At 39.2% G+C, this 19284-nt stretch overlaps 1 protein-coding gene across 1 annotated transcript in view; it reads right to left on the minus strand.

Moving 5' to 3' along the window:
* Window positions 1-578: 578 nt before the first annotated feature.
* cntfr (ciliary neurotrophic factor receptor) overlaps window positions 579-19284 on the minus strand; it is a 291630-nt gene continuing 272924 nt past the window's right edge. Inside the window, exons 8-11 of the mRNA XM_055019226.1 lie at window positions 14661-14729; window positions 14403-14523; window positions 4270-4396; window positions 579-1980 (exon numbers count right to left, since the gene is read on the minus strand). Of these exons, the coding sequence (XP_054875201.1) occupies window position 1980; window positions 4270-4396; window positions 14403-14523; window positions 14661-14729 (318 nt within the window). The 3' untranslated portion in view covers window positions 579-1979. The remainder of the gene's footprint in view (window positions 1981-4269; window positions 4397-14402; window positions 14524-14660; window positions 14730-19284) is intronic.

Consider the following 19284-nt stretch of genomic DNA (forward strand, 5'->3'; position numbering starts at 1 on the left):
ACCTACTCATAAAGACAGACCTGCAGGCTTCAGTCTGAGTGGTTTGTTGAGTTTAACACTGATAGGATCATCTGATTACTCTGAATATGTTTGTAAAATCACTGCTGTATCTGTCTCCATCTGACTTTCTAATGATTTTATTTTCTTCGGTCTTCATTTTAAAATTGAATTTCTCCAGCTTTCTAACATCACTGCCACTCAGAACAGACATGAATCCCCAAAGCTGACATTTCTTGATTTAAAACATAAAAAAACTCAGCTAAAATAAAAGAAAGAAAGAATAATTCATCACCCAAACAGCACTTTAGTCCAGAAACGATAGAATCTACCTGCATTGATCACTCAATCTCAGCGGCGCTCATCTGAATCTGTAATCACACAAAAAACCCCCAGAAATCCCGTCTGCAGGTCACAACTACTGATGTGTGAAACCTGAAGTGAAGCCGTGTTTGTTTGTGGCTGAATGTGGGACTAAATGTGTCATATTCATCTTTATTCTATCAGCAGAAAACAACGTGGATCCTTCAGTCAGAGCAGGAAACACCTCCAGATGTTGTGAATGAGGCCAGCGGTCAGAATTCATTGTGAAATGGTCACATTTAATGGTTGAAACCTGTCATTGTATATACATCTATAAAAAAGACCCCAGGTACAGGTTACGACATTCTACTGCTAATACATACATTATTATTATTATTATTAAATAATAAACTTTTTGTTCAATGTTAAAGTTACATATCATAGTTTACAAAATAGGATCAAGGAGAATTAAGCCATTATGAATGTCTGAAAATAAAACAAAAATAAACTAAAAACCTAAATGCATCTTTTTATTATTTGTCCATAAAATCAAAAATCAAAAATACAATAAACACATCAATATTCCTTTGAATAACATAATATTAACTGCTGATATTGGCTATTGAAATGTAAACTGCAAAAAAAGACATTTTTAAAGTTTGTAAAGGAATTTGGAAAAGCAGACTGGTTTGTGTTTTTGTATTTTACAGCATAGAGCAGAAAAACAAAAACCCAATAGAGAATTCAAGAACCAACCGTCGCTGTCAATACAAAACCGAAAAACAAATGGGTGGGAAAAGAAGTGTTCAGTCTCAAATCCACTTTATTCGATTTTTTATTATTATTTTTTACAATCCAGGTCCTCCTCCAGTCGCTGAAAGCACAACGTAAAGCTACCGGTCTACTAAGCCAGACTACCATTACTGGTTTCCTCAAAGTGTTAGTCCTCATATCGAAAAACAGAAATAAAACGGCTCCATCGGTTGGATTCGGAGGCGGAATCAGAGTCTGATTGTTTTATCTGGTGGCTTTAAACAGCAGCTGCAGGTTCCTCAGGTTCTTCTTCTTCATCTCCATCAGGCACGGGCTTCAGAAAAGCTTCAGGAACTGTTTGGGAAACCACTGAAGTTTGGGTGTAAGTTGAGTCTTTGGCATGATGACTGAGCTGTACAGGGGGCGCTACTGAGACCGTACACACAAACACACTGATCTACGCGCGCGTGTGTGTGTTTGTGTGTACGGCACTGTGGTTATAGACGAGTGTAAAGTAAGAATATCAATTAATGAATAAAAGAACAAAAAAAGGTAACGAAGAGATGCTGTTTTTGTGAAGAGGAGCTTCCCAAACTGAACCGGATCAGTCTGCTGTGGCTCATCCAGACCACCAGGGGGCAGCAGAGGGCTGTGTGGTGATGTCATAGCTGCTGCTGCTGTTGTTGTTGTTTGTGATGATGCCGTTTTCTAAAGTTCCTCTGAAGAAGTTCCTCCGTCCCCATTAATCGAAAATGCTGAGTCGCATTCGTCATCGTCTGATTTCACGTCGTGGGAATTCTGGTGAGTAACTGATGGACAGAAATGATCGATGCACTGTATCCTGGAAACATGTGCAAAATAGAAAAAATACCAGCCTCCTCTTCCTCCTCTTCTCCCCGTCACCCTTCAGGAATAAGACATTTACATCTGGGGAGGGAGACACAAGAAGAAATGAGACTTCCAGCTGTTCCTACGGGACACAGGTGACAAATTAAAGGATAAACCAACATAAAGTGTCTCAGTAAGGTGTTGGGCCACCATGTGACACCAGAACAGCTTCAATATTCCTTAATATGGATTCCCCAAGTACCTGGAACTCTACATGTTTCCAAAAAATATTCCCTCATTTGGTGTTTTGATGAGGGTCATCTGTCATAGATGGTAAACTGGTGTCATATATTGACATTATTCTCATACTAATCAAACCACTCAGTGAATGTCTTGTGCCAAATTAATAGGAACCACTCCCACAAGTATAGAAATGTTTCATTACAGGTCACAGTTCATCGCTTAGAACAACTTTTGAAGAGTTTGAAGAGATTCTCTCCTCTAAGGGGACAGGAAATATGCATAACAGACACAACAGATGTCAGAAAGCTTCAGGTTTTTCCTTTATCACCGTATGTATGTAGCACTTTAAATACAGAACAATAGAATAGTAACCGAGTAAAACAAACAACCAACCAAAAAAACAACCGACCGACCGACCGACTGACCGACCAACATCATTATCAACAAACTGGGATTGACTGATCAAAAAACAAACAAACACAAAAACTACTGGTTCTGCAGTAAAAAGGCTTCTGTGACTTTTCTATTATTATTATTATTATTATTATTATTATTATTATTATTATTATTTTATTATTATTATTATTATTATTATTATTATTATTATTATTATTATTATTATTATTATTATTATTATTATTATTAGTTTGCTATTACCAGAATCTTCCTGTGGACGATTCTCAATGTGGATCTAGTTTTAACTAAGTCAGATACAGTTTAATAGTTTAGTTGAGTGTTTCTTAACCTGAGTCACCAACAAATGATCCAATCAAACCACATTAGAGCTCAGAGGGATTATGTCAGCTTTTAAAAAAGATTTTCTGGGCATATTTTGCCTTTATTGGACAGTTTCAGTAAATAGAGGTGAATAACATGCAGCATGAGTGGCCAGAATGAAACCAGTGGCATTTGCATGTCCATCCATTCAGCTACACTGGTGTAGCTATGCATTGTATTTTACAGTATTTTAGAGTTTATGACACATTTTCTTATGTAAGGTATTAATCTGTAAAGGTTCTAGTAACTACAGCTTTCAGATAAAGTAGACCCAATGAGTGCAATATTTCCACCAGAAATGCATTGAAGCACAACATCAAATGGAAATATTAAAAAGGTACAAGCACAAAACTGTGCCAAAACACAGTATTTCAGGTATGCATGTGTATTTATTCCATTACGTATGGTAGTTATTAATCCTTTGGGCTGAATGTGTTTTTAAGAATATGTTTACACATTATTTGAAACATGGCAGTAAACAGACCAGACCAGATTTCCATTTGGACCGGCTTTATGGTTGGGGAATTACCATCAAAACACCAAATTTAACCGCTGAGTTCACACTCCAGGAGTTAAAATGAACAGCAGGAGTTCAGATGGAGATGCATCCACACTTAATGTCATCTGGATTAAGAGTTATTGGGATCAGGATGCTGTTTGCTCATCATCTGACCAAAAAAATAAATAAAAACAATCCTTCTTTGTCGACTTAACTGTAGTCCACAACATTCACAATTTCAGCATTAATTAATTATTCAATGTGATTTATGGAGTAAAACCTGGAAAATTAATGAAATGAGACAGCTTTGGTTGGAAATTTACTCCAGGATGAAGAACATGAGGAACCAGCAGGGTCATAAACAAACAGTTTCTATCAAACATGTTCTGGTCATCAGCAGATGTCATTAACCCTCCTGTTGTCCTCATTTACGGGCACCAAAAAATAGTGTTTCAGCAAAAATATTCCCCAAATTTCAGAAAATTTGTAAAACCTTCAGGAAGAAAATTCCAATAATTCCTTCAAAGTTTCCCTTAAAAGTTTTATTTAAAAAAAAAAATAATAATTTGGCAATAAAATTCTTGTAAATATTCTCAAAAAATGAGTAAAAATCTTCCAAAAAAATCCTAAAAATATCTCAAGTGATTCCATATATATCAGTACAACTTCTGTTATTTTCCTTAAGAACATTCACATAAAAATCTACCAAAACCAGCGAAATTCGCTGGATTTTTTTACATCAGAAGTTTCACTGTGAAAATACATTTTTTCCACATTTTCAAACGAGTCAATTTTGACCCGCAGGACGATTCGAGGGTTAATAGACGTGCATGGACCTGCCGACAGGTGATCGTCGTCCTTCCACTCACCACATGAACAGCAGCAGCATTCCTAACAGCAGAGGGGAGCAGAAGGTGAGGATTCTGGCAGCTCTGCCCACCGGAGCTTCGGCCTTCTGTGGAGCGTTGGAGGACGGTAGCGGGGACGTCTTCGCCTCTGCACAAAACACAAGAAAACCTCATCAGCATCTCCTCTCCGTGTTCAGGAGTTTGGTTTTGTCCTTCAGCTCTTTGTGTGTGTTTTCTTTTTGTCACACAATGAAGAATAGTTTTGTTCCCGAGGGGCAAACATTGAAGACGTCGCTCTGATGAATGGATGCTGAAAAGTGCTCATCATAGCGGGAAGAAACCAAACAGAAAGGAAGATACAGCGAAGAGCCAAATCAATTCTAATCTGCAAGAGAAATCAATACGGGACTTGTCAAGGCAGTTATGAAGTGAACTGGACAAAAAGAAAGAAAAAAATCTCCTTCAGCCGCCGGGAAACGTGGGAGAGAAAAGGACAGAGAGAGTAAAGTGAAGAAGAAATATGGACGAGGAAGAGGTGGAAGGAGGACGAGTTAAAACGCTGAGGTAAAGCAGTAAAAAAATAAAGGGCTGCTGCAGTTATTCCATTCCTGACAAGAGCATCTACCAATTTACACATCCATAATGGTGAACATTTAGCTTTTACAGCACATAATGACAGCCGCAGATCCACTGGAGCCCATTTAAGGAATAATAATGATGGATTCACAGCTTTTCTTACATCTGAGACTAACTGACTTTAGACTCAATAAAGGACTCACAAGACCTGGTAGAAATCCAGAGCAATCAATCAATAAATAAAGAAAAAATGGGAAGAAACAAATAACCTAGCAGTAGCAGAGGGGCGGAGATATAGAGCAGCTCACGTGTTCTTTAAATGTTTTTTATTTTGATGATCAGACTTTCTGACTTTCTGACCTAGCTATCTTAAAGGAGTAGGCAGAAATCTGGAAAAGCCCAATAAATAAAATAAAATCAACTCAAATAAAATACAATTTAAAAACAAAACAAAACAAAAAAAACCATATATATATATATATATATATATATATATATATATATATATATATATATATATATATATATATATATATATATCTGTTTTATGTTTTATATGAAAAAAGAAAAGGGGGGAAGAAACAAGAAACCTAGTAGTAGCAGAGTAATTGTGATATTCAGAAACTGACATGTTTGTAGTGTATTTTTTTATTTTGATAATGAGACTTCATGACTTTTGAAATCTTAAAGTTGGCGTAGGCAGAAATCTGGAAAAGGCCAATAAATTAATAACATAAAATAAGAATTAAATGAATAAAAGCAAACAAAACAAAAATAAAAAACAGACTTTCCAAGAGTAATAAAAATAAATTAATACATTTTAAAAAATAAAATAATGAAAAATGGCAAAAACGAAGCCTCATAACTTCGCAGGAGCAGCAGAGTAACTGTTATAATAAGCAAATGACACATAATTTTTTATTAGACTTCATGACTTATAAAGTCCTAAAGCTGGCGCAGGAAGAACTGTGTCATAGGAAAATTAATAAATAAATAAAAAAATTAGAAAATACTTCAACACTAAATAAATAAATAAATGTAAAAAAAATAATACAATAAAATAAAAAATAAATAAAGATAAGATAAATAGAATTAAAATGAGTTAAATTGAATCAAACAATATATAACAAAATGAAAATAAAATTAACTTTGATAATACAGCTCTCCTCCTGCAGTTCTTCTATCTCTGTTCTAAGCCTCTAAAACGAGTTTGAAATGTGCAAAATGAGTGAAGTCAAAATCCACTTGTTGCTTCAGACTGGATTTAACTCTCAAATTAAAGCTCTCCATCTAACCCACTGCACCACCACATCCTAGTCTCTGTGCATTTTGTTGCTCTTTGTATTATTTATTGGTTCTGGCTAACAGAGCTGTGATTGGCTAAATGAGATTTTCTAAAATCTGAAAACATTTTCTATCAAAACACTCGAATGCAACCATGTTAAATGTTGATGCAAAAAAAATAATGCCTTCCTCAGCTTTAAAGGTGTAGTTAATGGACAAAAGTGTAGAAAGTGGTTTTAAATATACAAAAAACATGAAATACTGTTGATATTATGCACATTTTCAGTTAATAGAACTACATCCAGCTGTCTAAAAGAGAAAGAGGAACCAACAGTGTTGTGTCAGACATAAATATGCTGAAAATCACTCTGTGCTTACGTGTTTCTTTTAGTGCTTCAGTTTTCGTTGCTCGACAAATAAAAATATCACAGTTTAATGTTTTATGAATGGTCCTACTGCTATAGCTGCAGGCAGCACAGCACATATTAACTCGTGCACGGCGTTCGCCACTCAGTCTGGAACCCACAGCCTTTTTTTTTTTTTTTTTTCAGCTGAGAGAGAATATGATTTCCCTCTCCTTGCAATTAATGACTGTTGTGTAGCACTGCATTGGGAGTGGAGAGATATTAGAAGGAGGCAGCCAGGTGTGAAATAGCCAGAGAGAGTGGGGGGTGAACTAGGACGCATTTAACATGTTCAGCAGCTCCATGCAATACTTCCTGCCTGCAGCAAAACACCGAGTGGCGGAGAAAATAAAAATTATGCAGAAATAATGTGGCACTGACGAGAAGAGACAGTTCTGTGGAGTCTGCTGATGTAACGAGCTCGCTGAGGACAGGAAAACAGAACAGACAAGACAATGATGGGAGGCGTGGGAGGATTGATGAAGGAAAAACAGGTGAAGAAGGAGCAGAAAAAATGCAGTAAAGGAAGAGAAGCTAATGAGATTAAAACTGCTGAATGACGAACTATTTTTGCAAACCTGTTTAAAAAAAGTCGACATCTGTTGCTTTAGGATGTTCAAATCTACCAGACGACTCTGTGGAAATCATGAATGTAGCATCAGTGGTGAGTCAAAGCTACACGCTGTTCTGTTCAGGGTCAGGTTTCGGGGTTTCTGCTGAACATTTGGAGCCTATATCTGAGGTTTTACCTGCTGATATCCTCAGGACAGAACTGCAGGAGTGTCCTGAATAATATTCTTTACAACTATCAGTGTACTTTTCAAAACTAGTTTAATTAGAAATCATTAGCTCAGGTTGACTGGTTGATTGGTTGACCGATTTGTTGGTTGATTGGTTGGCCGATTTGTTGGTTGATTAGTTAGTTGATTGGTTGGCCGATTGGTTGGTCGATTGGTCGGTTGATTGGTTAGTCAATTGGTTGGTTGATTGGTTGGCCGATTTGTTGGTTGATTGGTTGGTTGATTGGTTGGTTGATTTGTTGGTTGATTGGTTGGTTGATTGGTTGGCCAATTTGTTGGTTGATTGGTTGGTTGATTTGTTGGTTGATTGGTTGGTTGATTGCTTGGCCGATTGATTGGTTGGCCAATTTGTTGGTTGATTGGTTGGCTGATTGGTTAGTCGATTGGTTGGTTGATTGGTTGGCCGATTTGTTGGTTGATTGGTTGGTTGATTTGTTGGTTGATTGGTTGGTTGATTGGTTGGCCGATTTGTTGGTTGATTGGTTGGTTGATTGGTTGGCTGATTGATTGGTTGGCCAATTTGTTGGTTGATTGGTTGGCCGATTGGTTAGTCGATTGGTTGGTTGATTGGTTGGTTGATTGGATGGCCGATTTGTTGGTTGATTGGTTGGTTGATTGGTTGGTTGATTTGTTGGTTGATTGGTTGGTTGATTGGTTGGCCGATTGATTGGTTGGCCAATTTGTTGGTTGATTGGTTGGCCGATTGGTTAGTCGATTGGTTGGTTGATTGGTTGGCCGATTTGTTGGTTGATTGGTTGGTTGATTTGTTGGTTGATTGGTTGGTTGATTGGTTGGCCGATTTGTTGGTTGATTGGTTGGTTGATTGGTTGGTTGATTTGTTGGTTGACTGGTTGGTTGATTGGTTGGTTGATTTGTTGGCCGATTGATTGGTCGATTGGTTGGCCGATTGGTTGATCGATTGGTTGGTTGATTGGTTGGTCGATAAGCTGTCATTCGAGCAAATTCTCATTGGTCAGACTGCCAGTGTTGCTTTCATTCCTGGAGAAAAGAGGTACATCAACAGCCTTCCAGGATTTTACCCGTTATTTGTTTGCAGTAGGTCTGAGAGACGAGCTGCAAAAAAAAAGCATTTTCACAGCTTTGACTTCCCCCAACCACATGGAGACTGTAGGTCTGAACATGAACTGTGTATAAAAGTGAATCCAATGCAGAAGTTAAACCTGCATTCTTCCTAATGGCCAGCAGGTGGCGACGCATGTGTCACATAGACTGAAGAGTCTGAGAAAATAGCTTTACTTCTTCCTTTATCTGCTAGGTTGGTACACCTGTTTTTTATGGTCTCAGTCTTGAGTTTCAAGACTTTATGAATACAGCATGGTGTTCCTTTAGCAAATTATGATTAAATTTTGAATAAAATAGACAATAAAGTAGAAGCAGAAGGTGACATCACACCTGTTTCTCAAATACATTCTATGAGTCAGACTGTTTTAACGTTTATCTTCATTGGACGTTTAGTTGAACTCATCTTCATGGTATTTGACGGATATAAAAATAAACTTTGCAAAGTGCAGTTTCCACATCACAGCTCAACATCCAAAAGAGTAGATCATCTAAAAAAACTCGTCTGTGTTGGGATGTAACATAAACTCTCCTGTTTGATGATCCAGGCTTTAAATTTTAACATTTCCAAAGTGGCATATTTCAATATATTTGATCTAATAATCATTTATTAACAGCAGCTGCATCCAGAACAAGCTGGATGTGAAGCCTCCTCTATAATCAATTAAATGAGGTAAAAGTGATTTAATAAGCTGCAAAAACTACTTTTTTCATGATTATTGATAATTTATTAGGGCTACTAAGTGTAGCAGGTAGCTAGTTTAGTTAATTTATGGATAACATTCTTTTTTTTTTTTTTATTTCTCTGATGAGTAGATACAATTTCAGTCCCTAAAGATTTTCACTGGTTGCCTTTAGAACTTCAGTGTTTGGAACACCTCAGTTTAAATCACATATTTCTGTCTGAATATAACCTCAGCTCCAACCTTTAACTCATGGTTGCTTCTGAACAGATACCCTTGTTCTACTAGAAGCCCTGAAACAGACACTAAGCATTTATAAATAGTGACCAGACATGGAATCTATAAGCAGTGATGTCTAGTGTTGGACGTTTGGTGCCAGACAGTGTCCAGTTTCTGTCTGACGGAGTGGGCGAGGCAGATGGTCTTAGATGTTCCGACACTGAGGTTGGCTGCAACCTTTTAAAGCCTCAGCTGATCTCTGCTCTGTGTTTTTTGCTTCCTGGAATGTGGTCGCTAAGCAATGGTCCAATCACTGAGGATGGCTTTCTAAATGCCATCTGTTTGTCCAGTAAAGTCGGTCTGCTGATGCCGGGAAACAGAACAGAACATAAAGGCAGCGACTTCTCCGTGAAGTATCTGTGATCTGCTGCTGCTGCTGCTGCTGCTGCTGAGAAAAAGACAAATAAGAATAAAAAAACAAAAGGAGGATGAGGAAACGTGGAGCAGGCCGGATGAGGGGATGACAGAGAGGAAACAGACAAAGTGGAACTGTGTGTTTAGACTCTGAGCTGCACAATCAATAGGGAAGTCTGTTCATTTACTGTTCGGCTGAGCAGCCAGAAAATATTGGTCAGTGTGGCGATGTTAACAAGCTGGTCAGCTGAAAAACACCACGGAACTTTTCCTGCTTACCAGTCTGGTCTTAGACAGTCAGATAATTCAGTTCGCTGACTGATGAGATCCTGCTCTATCCAATAGTTCCTAAACATCTTGTACTTGAATATTTTGACATCTCTGCACAATAAAGGTGTTTTTCCACCACCTGTCTTCATGCAAATGTATTAAGAACTTGAGAGCATGATTAATGGAGCACCAGGGATTGTTTAATCACAGGAATTCACTGCTATTTTCAAGCTATCTCACCAAATGACAAAAAACAACCAAACCTGGACTCATTTTAATGAACACACAGCTGTAATCTGTCATCAGCATCTTTTAAAGGAAGGCCAGAGAGGAAAGGCAGAGGTATGAGGAGAGGTGAGGAGGCAAAAGCTAAGAGAAAGAGAGAGTGATCAATAGAGAGAGGAGGGAATGAAAAAGGCAGAAATGGAGAGAGAGAGCTGGAGGTAAAAAGGGGAGAAGAGAGAGAGAGGACGGGACAAGCAGAGTGGGAAGGGAAGCAGAAAAGCAGCAGCTGGATGGAGAGGAGGCATGAGGAGAATCCCAATAACCTCCTGTTCTTTCCCTGAGACCAGAATAATACACTGTGTACTGAGGGAGTGTGTGTGCTCTGAGTGTTATCAACAGGAGGCAGTGTGTGAGTGTGTGCATGAGTGTGTGGCGTGTTCATGTATGTTTGTGTGTGTATGAGTGTTGGAAGAGGCTGCGTGTTCTTCCTGTGCTGCTCTGCGTGTTGTTTTTGTGTGTTTCCAGGTATATGTGATTGCATGACGAGCATGGTGCAGTGCCAGGAGTGACCAACAGGAGGCAGTGTTGGACTGCTGCAGCGAGCGGACGGCCAGGAGAGGAAGCGCGTCAACAGGCAGAATGTTTTTGTTTTTTCTTAGAAAGATTTGAAATGATCTAAAGGCAGCTCTAGGATAGTTCTGATGTAAAATTGATGTTTCTCCGTGAATAAACAGTTTGTCAACATGTAGACGTGCAACAGCGAAGCGTTGGTTTCACAAGACAGTGGAACAAGTTCAGGATGTTCAGCCAAAGTTCTCCCGCTGATAGGGCTACAGTTAAACATTAACAGCGTTCAAAATCACATTCAGAAAGATGTATTTCCCAAACATAGATGCACGTTGTGAAACTGTGGTTTATTACCCAACAACCTTCATTATTCAGGAGTGGAAAGAAACCACAAATTCTCCTCTAATTCGCGTCACAAATAAAGCAACCTAAAAGAGTATATCAGCATTCCCAATCAATTCAGAGCTCCTCTTATGTGGACTATTCAATCAAATTTGGGAAATATGCTTATTTTTTTCCTTCTAAGCGTTAACTGAGAGGGTTGATTCCTCTCGTTTCTCATTTTAATACAAAGTTGATCATCACATCACAGCTCGTGTTTACTCTGAACAAAACCACAATGATGAAGAAGACAAGGATCAGTCTTCAGCTCGGTTATCTGCAGGACTATCTCCTACCCAGGTGCAATTATTTCCTGGAGTTCTGTCATCATCTTCTGGTTGCCAGGCAACCCTGATGATATAAATCAGGTTGCCTCGTATCCAAGACTTTTTTTTTTGGCTGCTGCAGTCTCGTGTCCGATAGAACAACAGATTATCTCCGTCTGCCTGAGCACCACGGTCTTCTTCACCCACATGAACAGAAAGGACCCAGCCGGGTGGTGGAAACAGAACAGGGGATTGTGGGAAGTTCCAGACCTGGACTCAGTAAACCGGGTCCAGAGGAAGACCCGACGTATCGCTGCCGACCCCACCCACCCAGGAAACAGACTGTTTGTTCCGCTTCCCTCTGGTAAACGGTACAGAAACATAAAAACTCAAACTTCCAGACTGAAAAACTGTTTTTATCTCAGAGCTGTCCAGTCCATTTTCCTCTGCACACACAGCAGACTCACTATGTGGAATAAAGAACTCTACCACCCATCCTACTGCTCACGTTAACCCTCATCAGAACATGTGGCAAAACCTACTTCATCCGTACACTTGGAGTCCAGCTGGACCCCAGTAGTATTTTATCTGTTTCACATTTCTGTACCTGTCCATATCCTCTCAATGTAGATTTCCCTAAAATGTGTATCGTCTATAGATACAAATATGAAAGAAACAGTGAAATTACTATTGATGATTACTGGTGTGTATTGCTTACAATATTAGTGTAAGAACTCCTGAATGAAATGAAACAATGCAGCTGAAGCAGTCATCACAAGAGCAACATGACACAAACATACATAAATAAAAGATCTGTCTGGCCGGGTCCCCATGGGCCCCAAATGATTTTTCTATATTTACACCACAAACCTGGTTAGAATCACATCAGCTCTGGTTTATGTGATGACAACTATGTGGGTGACAACTACCTAAAGGGACTGAAAAATCCAACTTACAAATAAAAAAATATGACAACTTATACGCCCCTGGAGTCTGCATGGAACCCAGGTGTACTGATGAGGGTTAAACCTATTCTGTTTACATATTTACATCTTCTGAGTAATTTATTTTATTTGTATATAGTGTGCATTTTTCTATTTTTTATCTGTAGCAAGGAATCACCAATTGAAACATAATGACAATAAAGATTCTTGATTCCAGAGTCAGCTAGAAGGATAGAAGTTGTATTTTATGAACTGGTGATGACACAAGAAACTCAACACAAATCTTTGTGTAGATTAAAGCATGAAAAGCGAAGGACGGCAGAATGTCTGGCTGGATGTGGCAGAGTTAGTTGTGGGTTTATAGTTAATGCTGGTGGTTAGATTTGGGCTGCAAATGTCAAAAACTGAAGCTTCTTCATTGGTTGAAGAAGTTAAAGTTGCACATTTGAACACCATAACTGGACACATCAGAATTCATCCAAAGATCCAAAGATGTTGTCAGAGCAAGAAAGGTAAGTCTGGAGACAGATTTTTCTCCACAGATTTCCAAAGAGAAAGCTCATTTTCGAGAACTTCCATTGGTGGAAGATCGTTTCTTGTTGCAGTGATGGAAAGGTTCTACTAGCAGAAGGTGACCAAGACTTGTAGTTTGTAAAACCACACAAAAACCCTTCAGTGTTCACTGATCTCCAGCATTAACTTATCCGGTGCTGGTATAGTAGTTAAAGATTCTCTGCATTTTAAAAGACCAGAACAGAATGTGGATCCCTGTCCACTCTTATTCAGTGTTTTCCTTTATCCACCAGTGTGCTGCCATTTGTTCTTTGCTGTTCGTCAGTGTTCTAAAGGATGAGCACCGTTCAGACCTGGGATGGACGTCGTGCTGTTCAGGGATCATCAGAGCCTTGAGAGATTTCGATTTGACAAGTGAGCCATCCTTGATCTCTGCCACATGCTGAATGACACCACCTTCATGATCCCCACAGATTATTCCTGTCCTTAACCGTGACTACCAGAGTGTCAGCTGACATGCTAAATATAATAATCCATACTTCATTTCTTTTTAATGATAATTTCTAATGCTTATAAAAGCTTGTGCTGTAAGAGAGCTGATTTTGAAGCTGTAGGAGAGACGTGAGCGTTTTTCTAAAGGATGGCACAGTTTTTCCCCGAGGCAGTGTTCAGGCTCAGGCTGATGTGTGTCGATTTGTCTGGAGGCTGCTGGATCTTACAGCTTAAACTGCCATAAAAGTTCAAGGCGATCAAATGCTTACAGTGGGATCAATTTAATCACAAAGAAAGTTATTAGCAAAACTTAATTTCATACCTAACTGATTCAGCACATTTACTGCGTGACAGCCGTGGGCACGAGGAACAATGCTAAGAAATGTTATAGGAATACTATACTATCATCAGCTGATGGACGACAAGACTGATAAAAACCAAACGGCGCTATAGAAATACTGTAGCAACACTTCTACAAGGTGATAGTCTGTGTAACCCTTCATCCAGCTTCTCTCAACACTTCTCTCTCTGGGGAATTTATAAGAACATGAGCCATTTCAGTATTTTAAAGGCTACCAAGGCCACTATATATATACTGTATTTCCTTTATTTTCATTTCATGCCTTTAACTTTATCTTTTCAGCCAAATCAGCTGGACTGTTATGACCAAACACACTAAAGTAAGACGTGATAAACATCAAACCTGCTATGCATTAGCATGTTTTCAATGCCATCATGTTAACATCAGCATGTAGCTCAAAGGATGGTCTAACTGTGCCTCTAGCATGCATAGACGCTCATTCTTTATTCATTATGCTTCATTGCCCTTTGTTGTTGCTCTATTGTGTGTTTAAACTGATAGCATATCAGTGAACCTGCTGTAAGAAGCTCGTTTCTCCACCGATCTTCTGTTCTCACCAAAAAATCTCAATCTAAGTGACGTCAGAAAACAGCCTTGAAGGTTACAGATCTGCTCTCTGATAATTCACCAACTTTGGCATAAATAAAGGGTGAAGGAGCTTTAAGTCAGGCCTACCGGTGGAAACGTCCACTTCGGTCGTGGAGGTGATTGGCAGAGGATCTTCAATCCAGGGTGTAGCGTGGACGGCAACGCTCCAGTCGCTCCACGTTCCGATCTCTGTGTCCTTAGCAGCCACCTGTTGAACACGAGCAGAAAGTATTTAGGAATTTAGACAAATTTATCTGAGTATTGCAATAAAAAAACAACAAGAAATGGAAGACAAGCACCGCTCTCTTGTCTTGGTTAGTTTGTAAGACAGACTAAAGCTGTTACCTGGATGATGTACTCCTTCCCAGCATAGGCATCGGTGATGGTATGGGAAGTGCTGTCAGATAGCTCCACCTAAACACCAACCAGAAAAAAACAGGGATTCAGTTTGGATCAGAAAACAGCACATGTATGTAGGGTGTGTTTAAATGGTGCCGATTTTACTCTGCCAATCCACTGAAAGTGATAGCAAACAGCATTACAGGGGTCCTTGACTTACATTGGACTTCTGTTCCTACTGATCTACATAAGACGATTTTCGTCTTATGTACACTCTGACGTGTGTTTGTGGAGCGAGAGAGAGCTGGGAACAGCGGCTAATTCTGGAGCTAAATTATGGGGTTTTTCTAGTTATTCTGGTGTTGACTATGGTCCACAGTAGCCTGTGTGAAGGTTCAATAAACCAGCAGAGAACCAGATAAAGTCTCACTCATTCATCAGAGGGTCACTACAATATGTTGAACTGTTTTTACAACTTGACCCATGTTGGTCGGTGTTTCTTCCTGTTCCCAGCGTTTTATTCTATCTAATTTCACTCCCATGGAGACGGCTTTCCTTTTCTTCCAAGCATCAGAAGAGTCTGACTCACGCTGGGAGCCATAATGAAGGACAAAAAGTTAGTGAATGTAGCACAATCCAAGGTGGTGTACAACCAGAGAATGGAAACAAAGCCATGTGATAGCACCATGTGACGACGTATTCATCCGCTCTGATCGTCAACTAGTTCCACGTAACCAGTTCTGATATAACGATGAAACGCTGTAGGTCGAGGATGTTGTAAACCGAGGACTTCCTGTATTTATCAAGGAGACTGGTTTAGAACTATTTTTGTTGGGTTCAGGAATCCTATAGGGGTATAAAATGTTCCAGCATTGTAAATTAGAAAACTGGGCACTTATGATGTCCTCAGTCAACTTTTGGTCTGAATTCCCTCCCCTTCTGGCTGCAGTTCTTTAAATGATGTACTCAGTATAGAAATCCTTGCTTGAGCTGTTAATGTTTAATAGCAGGAAGCTTCATCTGTTCCATACAAAACGTAGCGATCATTTATTGACACGCCTTCCATCATTATTCTAACACAGGTCAGCCGTGTTGCTTCATCCATTTGGTGTTTCACGTCTCGGTTGAATCGATTGAACCTTGATGTCATCCAACATACCAACACTCAAACCTGCACGCGAAATAATAAATGATTATTCCAGGACGTGTTGGCATCGCTGCCACATTTCCACCACACAATGTAATCCACGCCAGCGTCTGAAAGCCTTTTGTACACACTTTAATTTACAGAGTGAAACAGAGAATGAAGCGAATGTTACAGGGGAGTGCATGAGAGAATGATTTGCTGCCTCTGTAATTTACGGTTAGTGCCACGTGTGTGTGTGTGTGTGCGTGTGCGTGTGTGTGTGTGCACGTGTGTGCGTGTGTGTGTGCGTGTGCACGTGTGTGTGTTTGCCTTTGGCTTGTGTCAGAAAGATTGAAGAAAAAAAGGAGGGAGGAGGGAGGAAAGGAGGGCGCTGCATTTTCTTTTTACCTCCTGAAGTCGAATTGAATGATTTAGTGACATGCTTGTTGTAGCACTGAACCCAGACACACACACACACACACACACACACACACACACCTATACACCTACACCACACCTATACATCTACACACACACACACACCTACACATCTACAGACACACACCTACACACACATCCAGGGACTGGATCTAAATCTACAGCTGGAGGTTATCCTTGACTTAACAAGTAGTTATTACAATATGCAGACTAGACAACAATATAAATGCTGCACACAACTCAAATATGATCAGCAGAATAAGATAAGATAAGATAAAGTTCTTTATTTCTCCCCACTCCAGGGAATGTGATTTCGAGTGCCAGTTATGTCAAAATCTGTAGATATATTTGAAGATGAAGGCAAATTCAGATGTTTAGATTACATAAAAAGGGATGTTTTCACTTCGCTGAGATGTGGGTGGGTCAGGATTTTACTTAAATGAAGGGAAAGCGTCAAACAGCTCAATGATCAGAGAGGCTGTGAACAATCCAGGAGTTTAACCACATTATCCAAACAGGTTTATTTTCATAAAAAAATGAATAAAAAAACTGAAAGCACCTGTAATATCCCCTGATGATACGCTCACAACAGTCAGTACAGGAGGTTAAAGTTGAACCAGCAACCGACTTCATTTTCCATCTTACAATTAGTGCAAAACTGAAGGAAACTATGACAAAAACTACACGAAATAAGCAAGCAGCAAGTACAGAAACATCCTTTAAGTGTTCCTGATATTGCCAGCAGCTGCTCAGAACAGCCTGATTTAATCAAACCCCCATCACACCTCCATATCACCTCCATGCCCACTAGCAGCACCCACAGCCTCAGACTGGAGTTTCCCTCTTAGTTCTCCAGGATTTGCAAACCTGCATTCGATCTGACGAATCACCCGCTGGCACACCGAGCGTCCGAGCTTCCTCCGGCCGCCCTGTAATCTCTCTCTCATCACTCAGCCTCTCATGTTCACAGCCTCCCTCTCTGTTTGGATGGGGGGAGCTCCGTCTTTATCTGCCTAACCAAGCGCTACATTTATAGGCTTAATTTCATTAGCGGAATGCAATAACAACGTCATCCGAGCATGTCTGTGTGTTACATGCCAGGCCTTGTATTTCAGCAGAAAGCTCACATTGTGTGGAAACGTGTGCGTTAGCTGACATGTGTGCCGCCTTCCAGGCCAAACCTTCCCAGTGTTTAGATGTAGCCCAGCCAGCGTATCAGAGCGTTGCTTCTATCAGCATTCCTCGCTGCCTCTAATGTGTGTCTGTGTGTTTGCATACTAGCGTCTACGGTGCGAAACCTCGAGAAATCCAGCCAAATGTCTGTTTGATTCTTTGTATAAATGCCTTCATACATTTGATATGAGAAAAACATGGTGGTTTTAGAGAAAAAGGGCTTCCTGCACTATTGTTTCCTCTCAGGTCTCTACACGTCTGCTGCATTGTTGTTCTGTAAAGCTGAGCATATATGGAGGACATATATGTGCCTGTGTGGAGGAGTGTATGGGAGTAAACAGCTTGCAGATAAACATTTCCAGAGAGATGGATGTGTTGCTGCATTGCCAAGCGGCTAAACAGGGAGCGGTGAGAGCAGCACTTAACCCTCCTGTTGTCTTCATTTACAGGCACCAAAAAATATTGTTTCCTTGTCTGGAGAAAATCCAAAAATTCTGCAAAGAAATTCCCCAAATTTCTGAAAATTTGCAAAACCTTCAGGAAGAAAATTTCAATAATTCCTTAAAAGTTTCCCTTAAAAGTTTTATTTTTAAAAAATCCCCCCCATTTTGACAAGAAAATTATTGAAAATATTTTGAAAAAATGAGTAAAAATCTTCCAAAAAAATTCTAAAAATAGCTAAAGTGATTCCATATATATCAGTAAAACTTCTAATATTTTCTTTAAGAACATTCACAAAAAATCAACCAAAATTCAGCAAAATTCTCAAGATTTTGGTTGATTTTTTTCTTAATGTTCTTAAGAAACATTTTAACATTTCTTTTTTTCTACCAAAAAATGTAAAACAATTTCCACAAAATGTTGAAAATGTGGACATCAGAAGTTTCACTGTGAAGATATATATTTTTTTTCCACATTTTCTAACTTTAAAACGGTTTCATTTTGACCCACAGGACAACACAAGGGTTAAAAGTTTCCCTTAAAAGTTTTATTTTAAAAAATCCCCCAAATTTGGCAAGAAAATTCTTCTAAATATTTTCAAAAAATGAGTAAAAATTTTCAAAAAATGAGTAAAAATATCTAAAGTGATTCCATATATATCAGTAAAACGTCTAATATTTTCTTTAAAAAATTCACATAAAAATCAACCAAAATCCAGAGAAATTCGCTGAATTTTGGTTGATTTTTATGTGAATGTTCTTAAGAAACATTTTTAACATTTCTTTTTTTCCACCAAAAAATGTTCAAAGATTTCCCAAAAATGTTGAAAATGTAGACATAAGAAGTTTCATTGTGAAAATTTTTTTTTTGTCCACATTTTCAAACTTTAAAACGGTTTAATTTTGACCCGCAGGACGACACGAGGGTTAACATCACGTAGCAGGAGGTGGATGGAAGGAGAGAGAACACCATCAGATCATTCACGCTGCAGACCAAGTATGAGCTGGTGTAAATTTACTCATTGCTCCGTGCATTCGTGTGAAAATATGTATTTACATTTTACATGTGATCTATTGGAAACAAAGCAGCAATGAGCGTTCATTAAAACTGTTCACACACACACACACACACACACACACACACACACACACACACACACACACACACACACACACACACACACACACACACACACACACACACACACACACACACACACACACACACACACACACACACACACACACACACACACACACACACACACACCCGTACAAACACAATGCCACCCCAAACACCCAAATATTTACCTGACCATAATCACGTCCCATTAGAGCACAGTCAATACACCGTGTTCACCATCCCCAGACAGAATATGATAGAAATAATAAAGATTCAGTGATCAGTTTGAGGAGTAATGACTGAACGGGCGCTAGATTTTCTCATTTCATG

This window comes from Amphiprion ocellaris, chromosome 17 (assembly GCF_022539595.1).
Source record: "Amphiprion ocellaris isolate individual 3 ecotype Okinawa chromosome 17, ASM2253959v1, whole genome shotgun sequence".
In the NCBI taxonomy this organism is placed as follows: domain Eukaryota; kingdom Metazoa; phylum Chordata; class Actinopteri; family Pomacentridae; genus Amphiprion; species Amphiprion ocellaris.